The 15,275-nt window shown below is 47.0% G+C and overlaps 1 protein-coding gene across 2 annotated transcripts in view; it reads right to left on the bottom strand.

Annotated features, from left to right (window-relative positions):
* Positions 1-15,275, bottom strand: part of PSD (pleckstrin and Sec7 domain containing) — a 105,712-nt gene that overhangs the window by 71,268 nt on the left and 19,169 nt on the right. Inside the window, exons 5-6 of one of the 2 annotated variants that reach the window (XM_053387964.1) lie at positions 2,053-2,253; positions 1,401-1,481 (exon numbers count right to left, since the gene is read on the bottom strand). In XM_053387964.1, the coding sequence (XP_053243939.1) occupies positions 1,401-1,481; positions 2,053-2,253 (282 nt within the window). The remainder of the gene's footprint in view (positions 1-1,400; positions 1,482-2,052; positions 2,254-15,275) is intronic. The other variant, XM_053387965.1, reaches the window with a different exon arrangement.

Genomic DNA, 15,275 nt, shown 5'->3' with positions numbered 1-15,275 from the left:
ATCCGGCCCAATCGCCTTCTAAATCCGGCCTGCGGATGGTCCTGAAATCAGTATGCTTTTACATGAGTGGAATGTGCCCTTTTATTTAAAATGCATCTCTGGGTTATTTGTGGGGCATAGGAATTTGTTCATCCCCCCCCCAGTATAGTCCGGCCCCCCACAAGGTCTGAGGGTCAGTGGACCGGCCTCCTGCTGAAAAAGTTTGCTGACTCCTGCTCTAGACTAGGGTTGCCACCTTTGTTCTAGCAAAATACAGGACAGGACAGGGTGGGGCGGGGCAGTTGGGAGGAGATTCCCCCCCCATCCGGTGCTGAAGTGACTTCAAAGCAATCCAGTACAATCTATTGCAGGGACGCGGGTGGCGCTGTGGGTTAAACCACAGAGCCTAGGACTTGCTGATCAGAAGGTCAGCAGTTCAAATCCCTGCGACGGAGTGAGCTCCCGTTGCTCGGTCCCTGCTCCTGTCAACCTAGCAGTTCGAAAGCACGTCAAAGTGCAAGTAGATAAATAGGTACCGCTCCACTGGGAAGGTAAACGGCGTTTCTGTGCGCTGCTCTGGTTCGCCAGAAGCAGCTTAGTCATGCTGGCCACATGACCCGGAAGCGGTACGCCGGCTCCCTCGGCCAATAAAGCGAGATGAGCGCCACAATCCCAGGGGTGCCTTTACCTTTACCTACAATCTATTGCAACCTAACAGGACGGCGCTTCTGGAATCTGTCACACACACATGTGTGCACACACATAGATGTGAATTTATAAATCTGTGCTTTGCTACCCAGAGCTAAAATACATGACTTTTCAGATGCCCTTTCAAGCACATGCATTTGAAGAGGATCCCTATCTTGGGGCGGGGGGGGGAGACCTGAAATACAGGACAAACTGTATCAATACAGGACATAGCATTTACCTTGCAATATGGGACAAACCTGTATTATACAGGACAGGTGGAAACCCTAGCCTAGACGCACTTCGAAAAAGAATAATTTGTATATGCCCTGCCTAAGTCAGGCCCCCTTCTTAGTGGAGACGACCCACTATGCATTGTGGTCTACCAAGAGAAAGACCCCACCCCACCCCAAAACCCTGTTTTTGCAGTTCCAGGTAGGCTTTAAAAACAGGAGGCTTATCCAGTGCTGGTGAGTTACCATGAACTTCTTTGAGGTTTCTGCACAGTCAAGAAATGTATGGATTTTATGAACCAAAGAAAGAAATGGCTGGCTTCATAAAAGGACAGATGAAAGTACGTGAGTGCTGCCGCATTCTTTAAAATGCAAATAAAGGGTAATCCTGAAACCAGTCTCACTGCTGCTCCAGAAGGTTCCATTTCCCCCTTGAAGTTCTACTAAACTCCCCGCAACCCTCCTTACAGATTTCTGGAGATTTCACCCTTAAACACTTACCTAAGGGCTTGATCCAGACTCATTCCAGTGAATTCAAAGAACTTGAGGTACTCGCCTGCTACCATCTTACTAAAATCGTTACTGGAAAGGAGAAAGGTGGCGGGTGGGAGATAGATAGATACATTTTAAAACCTGTATATATTAACACAAGAGAGGGACAAAGATGGAGGAGATGAGATCTCGGGGAACATCAGGGACACTGCAGCAAGGGAAGAGGAAGGCAGAATTATTGAGGCAGGATACACACCACTAGATCCGCAAGAAGCATGCACAGGTCTTTGGCGAAGGACTTTGTCATGCGCCCCTTTATGTGCCTTAATCTCTCGGGAGAGCTTTTATTCTCCCGTGACCATCTGTGTTAGGAGCGGAGGCGCATGTGGCGAGTGCGAATGTTCCTGTCAGGCCTAGAGGAGACAGGCCATCCCTAGGGCATAACTATGTGGGCCACAGAGAAAACGCCGCCTTCCTAAGAGTGCCTGGTGATGAAGGCAAGCTAGCCAAAGCTTTGCTTGTCATTCTGGAGGGAAGGCTGCCTTCTGAGGGTTGTCCTCCTCCACAAGACTTCCCTGTGCTTAGGGTGTTAGCAGGCTGTCGCATTCCCTCGGGGAATTAACAAAGCTCTGGGGGAAGAATCTTTTCTCCTAATACCCACACGTACTTCTTCCCCAGGTGGCGGGCCACGTCTGCTTTTTTGAAGCCATCCAAGTTGTAGAGCCTCTTTGCCAGGCGTTTAGCGGCCTCCAGATCAGCCTTGTGCCCATTGGAGAGGGTGTCTGTGCTGCCCAGGGCGAGTTGCTCTGTGCTGTCCATCTCGGAATCAGAGTCAGAGACCAGCTGGCTGAGAGGATGTTCACTAAAATGAAACAAACACAAACACACAGAGAGAGAAGCTGTCACAGAAGCCTTTGTGCTCTTGCCCTTCCCCGAAGGTGCATCTGTCATCCCCAGCTTGTACAGTTTTGCACCTGGAGGGCACCAGGTTGACAAAGGCTACATAGACAGGAGTTGAGGCATGTGCAAACTGGTTCAAAGTCGATATCAGGATATTGGCTTCATAATTTTTGACCTGGCAATATATCACGAATTGTGATGTGTGTGTGTGTGCTATGCAAAAATCACAATGTGGGGGAAACCGTGAAGCCAGCCAATGCTTCTCTCGATTCCTGAAGCCCCTGTTAACTCTGCCAGCTCATCTCTTCCCTGCCTCATGCAGGGAGCAGCGAATCAAAAGAGCAGGGGCTGGCAAAAATCACAATGCGGGAAAAACTGTGAAGCCAGCCAATGCCTCTATATAGCTCCATCCTTATTTCAGACATTGTGATATATCAGTATGTTGTGATGTTTAGCTGGTGAAATATCGTGATGCTGAAACCCAGATATCACCCAGTCTTAGGCGTGTATGTGTGTGACGTATGCCGATTGGGACTGTGGAAAATTGTTATGTACTGAGTTGAATAGGATCCAAACTGTAGCAGTCTGATTGGTCCTAGAACAATGCAGCAGTATGATTGGTCGGCAGGAGCCACCCAATCCAGCTCCAGATAGAAGTGAATCCACAACCTGATTGGCCTACAGGAGAAGTCCGGAATTAGCCAACCACGTGCAGCCCATTGAGTAAATAATGTATATAAAGCAGATACTTTGAGGGGACTTCCATTCCTCCTCACCACTATGAGCTGAATAAAGAGCATGAAATCACATTGCGACTCTGAGTATATTTCAAAAATACTGTTCTGGTTACTATTATTCCAAATAGTAAACCAGAGGCTAGAAGGAGCAGCGTGGGTGACAAAAGTATTTGGTATCCTGAAGGATCTTTCCCCTGCCACTCCCAGTTTTGTGTTCCAGGGCTAAAGACATCACCAAAATGATATCCGGAAGCCAGAAATCAGCAGGCAGCAATTTTGGAGGCCCCCCCACCATTTAAACATGAAAAGAAGTGGTTCCAATTGGAAATGTTCCACCTGTTTGTATGAATGAACTGGTTCAAGGAGACAGGAAATGGAAAATCTCCACTGCGTCTGTGGAAGGTGTTGTCATTTTTTCTTTACAACAATCCTGTGAGGTAGGTTCGGCGGCGAAGTTGCAATTGGCTCAAGGTGAACGATGTCAATGTGAATATGACGCCTCTGTGTGTGGCGAGATCAAATGCGAGAGAAGCTTCTTGAGGTAGAAGAGGATGCTCCTATCTTCATTGAAGAAATGTTGGGAGGGGATGGAATTAATTGGCTCCGCTTGGGTCTGGGTCTGGCTTCCAGCTACAGTTTGGGCTCCTTTCCTTCTGCCTTACCTGTCACAATGGTCACCAGCCCGCCCCCTCCATTCCCACCTGGCTCCACTATGTCTGACAGTTCTTTCGTAGGCAGGAAGATGAAGAGAACTATGTAGCCTTTATGGATGTCAAGGCGGCATTTGATAAACTAAATGGAAAACTTGTTGTGGGAAAAGTTATCCAGAACCAATCTGACTACTCTTACCCTAGTTGTAAAATGTATATTCTGCCACTACTCTAGTTGTGTTCAAGAGCAACATCCCCCTATAGAACAATGTGAACCAAGGATACACAATAGCTCCTTTTCAGATTACCTTCTTTATCAATTGCATGATTTATGATTGTCAATCCTGAAGGCGCTAATCTAATTCTAATCTAAACTCCATCCAAAGCTCATTTTTGGAACTGAGGTTTTGGGGATTTAATGTTCTTTCTGTGCCAATAAAAAGAGTATTAAATGCTATCTTAAGCACCTGTGGGTGTTTAATTATGGGATTAAAATTACAAAGATGACAACTGAGAGCCTCCCTAAAGTGTGTGTGTGTGGGGGGGACTCATTCTGGTCCACCCACATGAACCCAGAAATTCATTCAGATGAGCCACTGGCATGAACTCCGTTTATGATCCACATAGCCTGGACTTTAACTTGTTTATGTAGCAGGATGTCTGTCTGTTAGGAGCAGAAGAAATAGCACCGTGGTACAGAAGCAGTTTTAAGTTTTAACACAAACTGGAGAACTGCTTGGTAGATCATTTACACTTCTTTATATTTTCAGCTAGGCTTAGATATAGATATAGATATAGATATAGATATAGATATAGATATAGATATAGATATAAATATAGATATATAGATGATATAGATATAGATATAGATATAGATATAGATATAGATATAGATATAGATATAGATACACACACACCCCAGATTTCGGAAGAATATGCAAACTGGCCAAGCCAGTAGAAATCAGAATGGCTTTTGACAAATGATAGTAAAGACACCTCTTGCTGCTTACGGGCTGGCAAAACCCATTAATGAAAATGTGTTGATTGCAAGATGGGCTTCTACGCTAATTCATTCTGTTTCAACCAGTATGATGTTCAGCTGACTCTTCTTCTTATGCTGGTTTAGCCGTTCCATCTTAATTTGCAGTTCGTTTCTATGTAGTCTATGGTGAAAACAGCATTTTCATTCTAAATGTTGTAAGAGAAATTGCCCAGCATCTCCCTAAGCTTCCTTTCTCTGCAGCTCTGCAGCTTGCTCTGACTGGTAGCGCTGAGTTTATTATAGATCCGGAAGCGGTTGGCTCTGCGTGTCAAAATATTTCCTCCCAGCCCTCAGGCCATCGTCTGGAGAAGAGAGATCTATAGCTATCCCTGCTTTCGACAAAAGCCAGCCACAGACACAGCTTCTAAATCACAGGACAGGAAAGCACTGGCTTTGCCCCTTGTTGTGGAGAAAAGTAATTATTGGTAGCTTGCTTAGCACAAGGAGAATTACCACTTTATTAGATTTCAAGCATGAGATTAGTGGGATGGGAAGGGGCCTCCGCACGTGCGCAGGCTGCAGTAAACGTCGCTCTGATCACTGGCAGAGGAGAGATTGTGACTTGAGGGCAGGAGACAAGTGAGGCTGTGGAGGGTCCTCAGAACATAGCTGTCAAGTGTCCCTTATTTGAAGGGCCAGTCCCTTATTCCAGCGCCATGTCCCGCTGCTGTCCCTTATTGATGGATGTCCCTTAAATGTCCCTTAAATTTCAAAGGAAGCAGCTCCTCTCCCTCCCTGCCGGCCAGGGAGGAGGGAGGCTCCAACTGTGTTGCTTGGCTGTGTTGCTCACCCAATAAGAAGTCTAAGAACGGCTGGGGGGTGGAGCTTGCATGCCTTGTGTGTGGCTAGTTAATGCAAGCTGAGGGGGTTTTTGAATGCTGGACGCCATTTTGTTGCATGTGCTGCTGCAAATTTTGCAGTGCAAAGCCAGGCCAGGGAGCCATCTTACGTTGAGGCTGCATAGGCCTTGTGGTGCATGTGATTCAGATTCTGTTCAGTTGAACCTCTGGTTACAAAGTTGGTTGGACAGTGTTCTCGAAGCTACCAGCATGAGTTTGACCAGACTGCAGGAGGACAGGAAGACTGGAGTGCCTGGAACAGGTGAGGCTGCAGATCCCTTATTTTGGCTGCTGGTCCCTTATTTTCAAGGCTGCTGGTCCCTTGTTTTCAAATCTGTAAGTTGACAGCTATGCCTCAGAACCTCTGGAACCAACAAGACCACTCTCCTAGGCAGTATCAACCCAGATAGAATCACAGAATTGTAGCTGGGAGGGACCACGAGGATCATCTAGTCCAGCCCCCTGCAGTGCAGGAATCCTTCACCCAACATGGGGTTTGAACCCACAACCCTGAGATCTCATGCTGTACTGACTGAGAAGTGTGTGTAGTGGGGTGTTAGGGGAAGGGTAGTGGGGGACACTTTCTGGGGTCGTTTGTCCACCTTTGGTCCCCACCCTGCACTCCGCTCTCACCTGTGGCTCCTAGAAGCTGTCATCATGCAACAGCGGCCACACCCTGGGAAATGCCTTTGACTGGCCGGTTAAACCAGGTGAGGGTCTCAGACCCTTGGTGAGCTATGGACGTCCCCTGCATGCAAAGACAGAGTCTGGTGGATTGAGTGGATGAGACAAATAGCAGGTCAAGAAGGTGGTTTCTGCATGTGCTAGAGAGGGCAATGAGGGGGCAGATCCTAAACCTCTGCTGCCTTGTGGGATATCTTTGGGAGAAGAAAAGGCTACACAAATCCGGAGTGAAGTCCCTAAGGTGGTTGGATGGTGCCTTGGGAAGGAGGCATGAAGCTCTGGCAGGGTTCCACCTCTTTCCCAAAGTTGGGGAAGCTTTAACTAAGCTTTGGGAAGGAGGTGGGAGAACTCAAGGACCACGCCAGACCCTGTGTGTTGGACCATTGTGATCAGTACCCTCCCCCTTCCCTTATTGGACTTGCCAACAGGAATATTGGTGTGGAGAGATGCAAGTTTCGGGAGGAGCAAAGGGAAAGGCTGCTTCTGCTACTTCCATCTTGCACAGCTCTCCAGGATCCCCCTCTCCACCTCCATCCCCTCCATATCTTTCTCCCACTCCTCTTCCAGTTGCTCTCATTCTGCTGCCATCTCCCAACGGTCCTGCTTAGGATTCTGCTGCCAGACCCTCCTTGTTGCTAGGCACCCCCTCCATCCTTCTCCTCGTTGCCATGGCACCCACTGTTAAGGTAGGCAACAAGCAGGAGAGAGCAGTGAGCAGCAGCAGAGAGCCAATTCTGGTAACTAACCCATCTTTATTAATTAACTGGCGCTGTGCCTGCCAATAGGACGGATTGTGATTACTCTCTCCCGCAGATGTCCACGGGAGCCGCTGAGGGGGTCACAAGAAAAAGCACAGGGGCTGAATGAGAGGCAAAGTTGAGGCAGGAGCCAAAAGTTCCCCTGGCCCCACATCTTGGCTCATCCAGACCAGGGGCAGGATTTGCTTCTCCACTGAGAACCTTTCCCGACGCAGCTAAATTTCCTTTCCCCTCGTAAGTCATGAAGGAACCGCTGGGGTGTGTGTGTGTGGGAACAGAACGGGTTCTCTCAGGGTCACAGCGGAGGCGAAGACAAAACCTGCCTCCCACCTCAGCAGTGATTTACTTCCTGTTGCTGACGGCTGCTGTTCACTTCTGCGGCAGAAAATAAAGCAAGTTGCGGGCAGAACTTCAGAGAAGCGGTAGTGCGCAGGAAAACCATAAATGAAAAGGCTAGCCACAGGGTAGATAGGGCTTCATCTGCACTATGCATTTCATAGAGTTAGAAGAAAGCACAAGGGTCATCTAGTCCAGGGGTCAGCAACCTTTTTCAGCCGTGGGCCGGTCCATCGTCCCTCAGACCATGTGGTGGGCTGGACTATATTTTGGAAAAACATATGAATGAATTCCTATGCCCCACAAATAACCCAGAGATGCATTTTAAATAAAAGGACACACGCTGATTCCTGGACCATCTGCGGGCCGGGTTGAGAAGGCAATTGGGCTGCATCCAGCCCACGGGCCTTAGGTTGCCTACTCCTGATCTAGTCCAACCAAACACTGGACTTGAACCCACCACCCTGCGATTAAGAGTCTTATGCTCTACCAACTGAGCTATCACTATACAAAAAACGCTCTTGAGCTTTTTTTCTACAATCAACTGGTATACAGTGGTACCTTGGTACTCAAATGGCTTGGCTCGAACAAATCGGATCCCGGACACCGCAAACCCAGAAGTAAGTGATCCGGTTTGCGAACGTTTTTCGGAAGCTGAACGTCCAGCGTGGCTTCCGCTTGAGTGCAGGAAGCTCCTGCAGCCAATTGGAAGGTACACCTTGATTTTCAAACAGTTTCAGGAATCGAATGGACTCCCAGAACAGATTACGTCCGAGAACCAAGCTACCACTGTATCAATTATTTTGGGAGGGGGAGAAGCAGTATGATATCACTATGAACAGGATTCCTCCAAAGAATCCTGGGATTTTTTGTTTGTTAACGGTGCTGAGAAGTTTCTTTTTAGGAGGCCCCTATTCCCCTCAAGAGGGACGTGCGTGGCGCTGTGGGTTAAACCACAGAGCCTAGGGCTTGCCGATCAGAAGGTCAGCGGTTCGAATCCCCGTGATGGGGTGAGCTCCCTTTGCTCGGACCCTGCTCCTGCCAACCTAGCAGTTTGAAAGCACGTCAAAGTGCAAGTAGATAAATAGGTACCGCTCCGGCGGGAAGGTAAATGGCATTTCTGTGCGCTGCTCTGATTTGCCAGAAGCGGCTTAGTCATGCTGGCCACATGACCCGGAAGCTGTACACCGGCTCCCTCAGCCAATAAAGCGAGATGAGCGCCGCAACCCCAGAGTCAGTCACGACTGGACCTAATGGTCAGGGGTCCCTTTACCTTTACCTTTATTCCCCTCAAAGAGGTACAAGTCCCAGAGTGGTTTAATGATCAACCCTTCTTCGCAGGGAACTCTGGGAACCGTAGCTGTATGAGGCGAATAGCGGGTCCCCAAAGAACTCTCAGTCAACACCCTTAACAAATTATAGTTCCCAGGATTCTTGCAGAGAGAGGAGCCGTGACTGTTGAAAGTGGTATGATACTGCTTTAAATGAACAGGTGGATCTCATCTTATGTGGAGGTTACATGATATCCTCCAACATTTTCCCAATGAAAATGTCCTAAGGAAAAGCGGGACATTCAGAAACCAGGATGGCTTCTGTAAAGCTGTAACTGTCCCTGGCTATCTCAGGTACAGCAAAATCGCATAAGCCCATAAAAACATTTTTAAAAGCCCAGCAAATCCCTCCAACATCCTCTGCAACTCTCTCTGGCCTCCTCTGATCTTTCTCCAGTCGCTTCCAAAACTCTCTGCGACCTCCTCTGCTCTCTCCCCACACTCCACCGACTCCCCAACCACACCCAACCACTTTCCTAATGGTACCCCGCTGCCCGCCAGGGAAGACGGGTGAGTGAAGGATCTGCTGGTCCTAAGGATCCTGCCACCTGAGGTGGTTGCCTCACCATGCCTCATGGTTGGGCCGGGCTGGAACACCCATCAGTTTTAAGTTATGTTGCCTGCCGTAGTAGAGGCCAGAAAGTGTAGGCTCTCTGAATACAGATCAAGCCAGGTATGTAAATACACACTGGAAAGAACACAGTTAAGTCAATACATCCATGAGATGGGCTTAAGCATGATCACTATACATCTCCAGCAATACACAGTCCATTTAAAAACTAGAAACCCCACACCCATAGATGTGAATGGGCGTTTCCCTGCCTTGTGTCCTTTCAAACACTTTTGCTTTCAAAACTTACATCAAACCTGCAACCTTGACATTATCAGCATCAAGTTCTAACCAACCGAGCTATGAAGTAGAACCATGAAGCACCCACACTTTACTGGCTCTAGAGACATTGTGCTCAACACAACAGAGGATAACAGACTTGGAAGGGAGTCATAAGTCGGTCAGTTAAGCCTTCTTCTTAAAAGCAGGATTATCATGCCACCAGCAACAGCTTGCCTTTCTAACCACCCAGCGTCTGCAGAGCAAATACCCCAAGGAGGAAATAGCTCCAAGCAGGTGGCTGATCATAATTTTTGTGGGTACATACCAGCTACGGATTAATCCCAGAATCTGTACTCTTAAAAAAAGAGAGTACATTTGAGCACCTATAGAGCTTATTTCCCTTACCAGAGAATAATCACAACCATCCAAGCAGGAATAAAAGGAAGGGCCCTGGATCTCAGCTTCCAGGGAAACTTGACTCTTGTAACTTTTCATTATGATCTATAAATACCAAATCCAACATAGCACCATGAAAAAGCAATTTTGCACGTAGGAGGGCAGGTATATGGGCCGGGGGAGAAAGAGAGAGAAGCTGGGAAAAGAGGGTTGAAAATGTACATTTCTCGTTGAGTCAGTAAACCTGTTTTTAGGCTGAACGACTTCAGACAAAGCTCACATGACTGAATGCCCTTACATACAATAAAATATTCCACGCACTGCAACAAAATGTCGAAGTATCTCTCTGTGCTTAAGAGGAGTGCTCCTCTCCAGGGTTCCAGCCATCCTGGGATAAAAGCCTTTAGCTCCTCTTCAGGCATCTTAGAGAAGAGTGAGCTTGTGGAAGGCAGAAAGGGAAAGGGATCCTTTCCCCCTCTTCTCTTTTGGGGTCCCAGGCTGGTGGACACAATCCCATTCTGCCCACTCCATGCATTCAATGAAAGTGCTTCTTCTCAGGTGAGAACTGGGCATCTGAGTACTGTATTTTTTGCTCTATAGGACGCACCAGACCACAAGATGCACCTAGTTTTTGGAGGAGGAAAACAAGAAAAAAAATATTCTGAATCTCAGAAGCCAGAACAGCAAGAGGGATCGCTGCGCAGCGAAAGCAGCGATCCCTCTTGCTGTCCTGGCTTCTGGGATAGCTGCGCAGCCTGCATTCGCTCCATAAGACGCACACACATTTCCCCTTACTTTTTAGGAGGGAAAAAGTGAGTCTTATAGAGCAAAAAATACGGTACTTTTACATGCCCACATAACACCCAAACTTTATTTCAAGCCCGATTGTTTTAAAGGAACATTTAGTCTGACTGGTTTCTAAATAACATTTTAAATGGAAAAAAAATAAATGGGGGAAAAATATGACTCTTCAGTTTTAAAAGAACTATTGTGGTGTTTTTTTAATCTGTGCAGACATTTGCCGCTCTTTGAAAAAGCATGGCTGAATGAATCTCCCTTTGCGGAGACTGTGCAACCACAGGGAAGCAGACTACCTCCAAAGGAATTTCCTGCTTTCTTCCTCGCACCTTGGGAAAGGGAGAAGCATGTCTGCATGTTAGAAAACAAACTAGAATCCATAAATACAGGGAAGAGGATGCTGTAAGATCTCTTGGCCGGCAGAGGTAAGATTCCCATAACACTGTGAGCATGATCAATGCGCTGCTTGAAAAACAAGTGATACATCACCCTCAGGAGAGAACGGCAGACTGGAGAAACGAGATCCTGTGCCAAGCTGCTAGCCTGCAAATGTTCTGGGTGATGGCTAGAGCTCCCTCCAGCTCCAATCAGCATGAACATAGAATTGCAGAGTCAGAAGGGATCCCTAAGGTCATACAGTCCAACCCCCTGCAATGCAGGAATCTCAGCTAAAGCATCCATGACAGATGGCTACCCAACCTCTGCTTCAAAACCTCCGAGGAAGGAGAGTCCATAACCTCCTGAGGGAGACTGTTCACTGTCAAACAGCTCTTACTGTCAGAAAGTTCTTCCTGATGTTTAGTTGGACTCTCCTTTCTTGTACAGTGGTACCTCGGGTTAAGTACTTAATTTGTTCCGGAGGTCCGTTCTTAACCTGAAACTGTTCTTAACCTGAAGCACCATGTTAGCTAATGGGGCCTCCTGCTGTTGCCGCGCCGCCAGAGCACGATTTCTGTTCTCATCCTGAAGCAAAGTTCTTAACCTGAAGCACTATTTCTGGGTTAGCGGAGTCTGTAACCTGAAGCGTATGTAACCTGAAGCGTATGTAACCCGAGGTACCACTGTGTCTTAAAGCCATTGGTTCCTCTCAGTCTTCTCCCTTCCAGCTGAAACATCTGGCAGGCTGGCCTCTGTTCCGGGTTGACACCTTCCTTTCACAAAAATTCTGGCACTTAGAGCTAAGGGTCTCTGAACATGTACAGAGGCAGTTTCCTTTGTGAAGAGAATGTCTCTCCACATGTCCTGAAAGAGCAAAGGCTCAGGCTCTGCTCAGGCACGCAGTCACACAAAACGTACCCGAAAGAGGTTCTAGCCCAGTGTTTTCCGAACTTGGGTCTCTAGCTGTTTTTGGACTACAATTCCCATCACCCCTGACCACTAGTCCTGCTAGCTAATTTGGGAAACACTGCTCTAGCCACATCTATGATCTTGTTATTATGGGATGGAGCACTATGTGGTAGCTGGGAATATCGCCGGCATTCATATTCTATGGCTTGGAAATATGTATATCCATGGCTCAGAATGCTCACCTCAAATAAAAGATAACACTGCAGCCCCTAAAGTTCTTCTCTGGCTCAGATTTAAATTTAAGCCAGAGGAAGAAAATGTCCTCCCTTTGGCCCATTTCCTTGCTGCTTTTGGGCAATTCAGTTCTTTTCTCCAAACTGCACAGACATCTCCCTTGAACAATATTCTGCAGTCTGCATGAGAGAAGGAACTCATCCTAAAGCTGCAGCTGCAGTCAGCTAAACCCTGATCCTCCTCATCTCTCTCTCTCTTTGCCCCAGAGCTAGGAAATTTAGTACAGTAAGTGGCAGATGCCACCTACTGGGGAAAATAAATAATTGCATGGGAAATGGGGGAAATGGATGGAGGACCGGCAAACAACTTCTTGGCTGGCATCTCGAAGACAGTTGCAATTTATAGATTTTCACATTCCCAAGATGATACACCTCGCTCCTCATCTGCACATCAGACCAATCTTGCCCTGAATGTTCACACGCACAAATTATGCGAAATCACAGTTCTTTGCACAAGGAAATTCGAATCCGCATTATATTCCAATGTGGACAAGTCCTGCTGGAAAAGAATTTTTTGCAACAGGCTTGGAAACCAGCTCAATTTGATAGTACCTACGCTGTGGGTTAAACCACAGAGCCTAGGACTTCCCAATCAGAAGGTCGGTGGTTCAAATCCCCGTGACGGGGTGAGCTCCCGTTGCTCGGTCCCTGCTCCTGCCAAACTAGCAGTTCGAAAGCATATCAAAGTGCAAGTAGATATATAGGTACCGCTCCGGCGGGAAGGTAAACGGCGTTTCCCTGCGCTGCTCTGGTTCGCCAGAAGCGGCTTAGCCATGCTGGCCACATGACCCGGAAGCTGTATGCAGACAAACGCCGGCTCCCTCGGCCAATAAAGTGAGATGAGCGCCGCAACCCCAGAGTCGGTCATGACTGGACCTAATGGTCAGGGGTCCCTTTACCTTTAGCTTTAAGAGCATCTCCGGAAAAAGATTTATATTCAAATCATACTGCTGTGCATTATGGGGCACAGAAAACTGTCACATTCATGAGTCTTGCAAACCTTATGTCTTGTGAGAGCAGTATGCTCTGATAGGAGAGCATTGGCACTAAATCACAGAGAGGCAGAAGCTCTGAGCCTTTTCAATGAACATTGCTGGGAAAGCCTGGCACTGCCCCACCAGCCTTAGTTTAGGCTGAATCGACAGAAGTATAGTGTCCCGATCCTGTAAACGTCCCGCTCTATTCTGCCTTGGTCAGGCCGCACCTGGAGTCCTGTGTCCAGTTCTGGGCACCACAATTTAATTAGGATATTGACAAGTTGGAACATGTGCAGAGGAGACAACCAAGATGGCAAAGGGTCTGGAAAACAAGCCTTATGAGGAACGGTTGACGGAGGTGGGTATGTTTATCCTGGAAAAGAGGAGACTAAGATCTAAAGGGCTGCCACATGGAAGAGGGAGCAAGCTTGTTTTCTCCTCACCGGTATAAAGTTTACAGCATGTAATGCCTTAAGAGAGAATATTATGAAAATGATTTATAGGTGGTACATGACCCCAGTCAAGCTTGCAAAAATCTATCATTTGCCCAATAATAAATGCTGGAAATGCAATGAAACGGAAGGTACTTTCTACCACCTTTGGTGGACGTGCCCAAGGATTAAGGTCTTCTGGGAAATGATCTATAATGAAATTAAGAAGGTTCTTAAGTGTACCTTTCATAAGAAACCAGAGGCTTTTCTCCTGGGCATGGTGGGCCAATTGGTGTCAAGGAAAGATAGGACGTTCTTTATGTATGCTACAACAGCAGCAAGAGTTCTTTTAGCAAAGTATTGGAAGACACAGGAACTACCCACGCTGGAAGAGTGGCAGACGAAGGTGATAGACTATATGGGACTGGCTGAGATGACTGGCAGAATCCGTGACCAAGGAAAAGAGACGGTAGAAGAAGATTGGAAGAAATACAAAGTTTATCTTAAGAACTGTTGTAAAATTAATGAGTGCTAAAATGTCATGGGTAAGGTAAAACAGAATTGCAGTGGTAAATGATTGGGTAAGAGAAGAAGGATTAAAGAAAGTGAATTATAAGTTAATTGAAATCAGGGGTTGCTGGAAAATTTTAAAACAGGGATGCAGAAAAGGGAGGCATGGGGAAGTCAGTGAAATAAGGCTTAAGAAAAAGAGGTTATGAAATTATACGTGTCTATATGTTTGTTTGTCTATGTATTGTGAGTTGTAATGTGTTTAATTCATGTTGGAAAACCAATTAAAAAAAATTTTTTTTTTAAAAAAAGCTTGTTTTCTCCTGCTCTGGAGGGTAGGAACCGAACCAATGGCTTCAACTTACAACTAAACATCAGGAAAATCTTTCTGACAGTAAGAGCTGTTTGACGGTGGAATGATCTCCCTTGGAAGGTGGTGGACTTTCCTTCCTTGGAGGTTTTGAAGCAGATGTTGGATGACCATCTGTCATGGATGCTTTAGTTGAGATTCCTGCATTGTAGGGGGTTGGACTAGATGACCCTAGGGGTCCCTTCAAATTCTACGATTCTATGATTCTAGAATTAGTTGGATCTGCCTGTGATTGCCTCTGGCTCTTCTATCATTGCCTGCAGCTCTAACTACCGTTTGTCTCCCTGTCTTCTGCCCTACCAAGTCCCAATGGGCGTCAGCCATCACTGCCTGCTGCCACCACTGGCTTTGCAATTCTGCACAAGCCACACACCCTAGGACAGGCACAGGCAAATGCGGCCCTCCAGATGTTTTGAGACTACAATTCCCATCATCCCTGACCACTGGTCCTGTTAGCTAGGGATGGTGGGAGTTGTAGTCCCAAAACATCTGGAGGGCATAGTTTGCCTATACCTGCCTTAGGATCATTGTGAAACTCAGGCCCCTCTCACTGTCCGCAGAGCGGGAATTTATAATCATCACCCTTATCGTCGTCATCATCTAGGCACACAGTAAGAGACTTCGAAAAGTAAAATGCATAGCAACAACTTGGCAGGTGGACAGTGAAGACAGGATCCTTTCAAAAGCATATAATAAACAGAATCAAGGAAACA

The sequence above is a fragment of the Podarcis raffonei genome, chromosome 5 (assembly GCF_027172205.1).
Source record: "Podarcis raffonei isolate rPodRaf1 chromosome 5, rPodRaf1.pri, whole genome shotgun sequence".
In the NCBI taxonomy this organism is placed as follows: domain Eukaryota; kingdom Metazoa; phylum Chordata; class Lepidosauria; order Squamata; family Lacertidae; genus Podarcis; species Podarcis raffonei.
The sequence above is the reverse complement of the archived record's forward strand: the minus strand, read 5'-3'. Positions and strand labels throughout refer to the sequence as shown.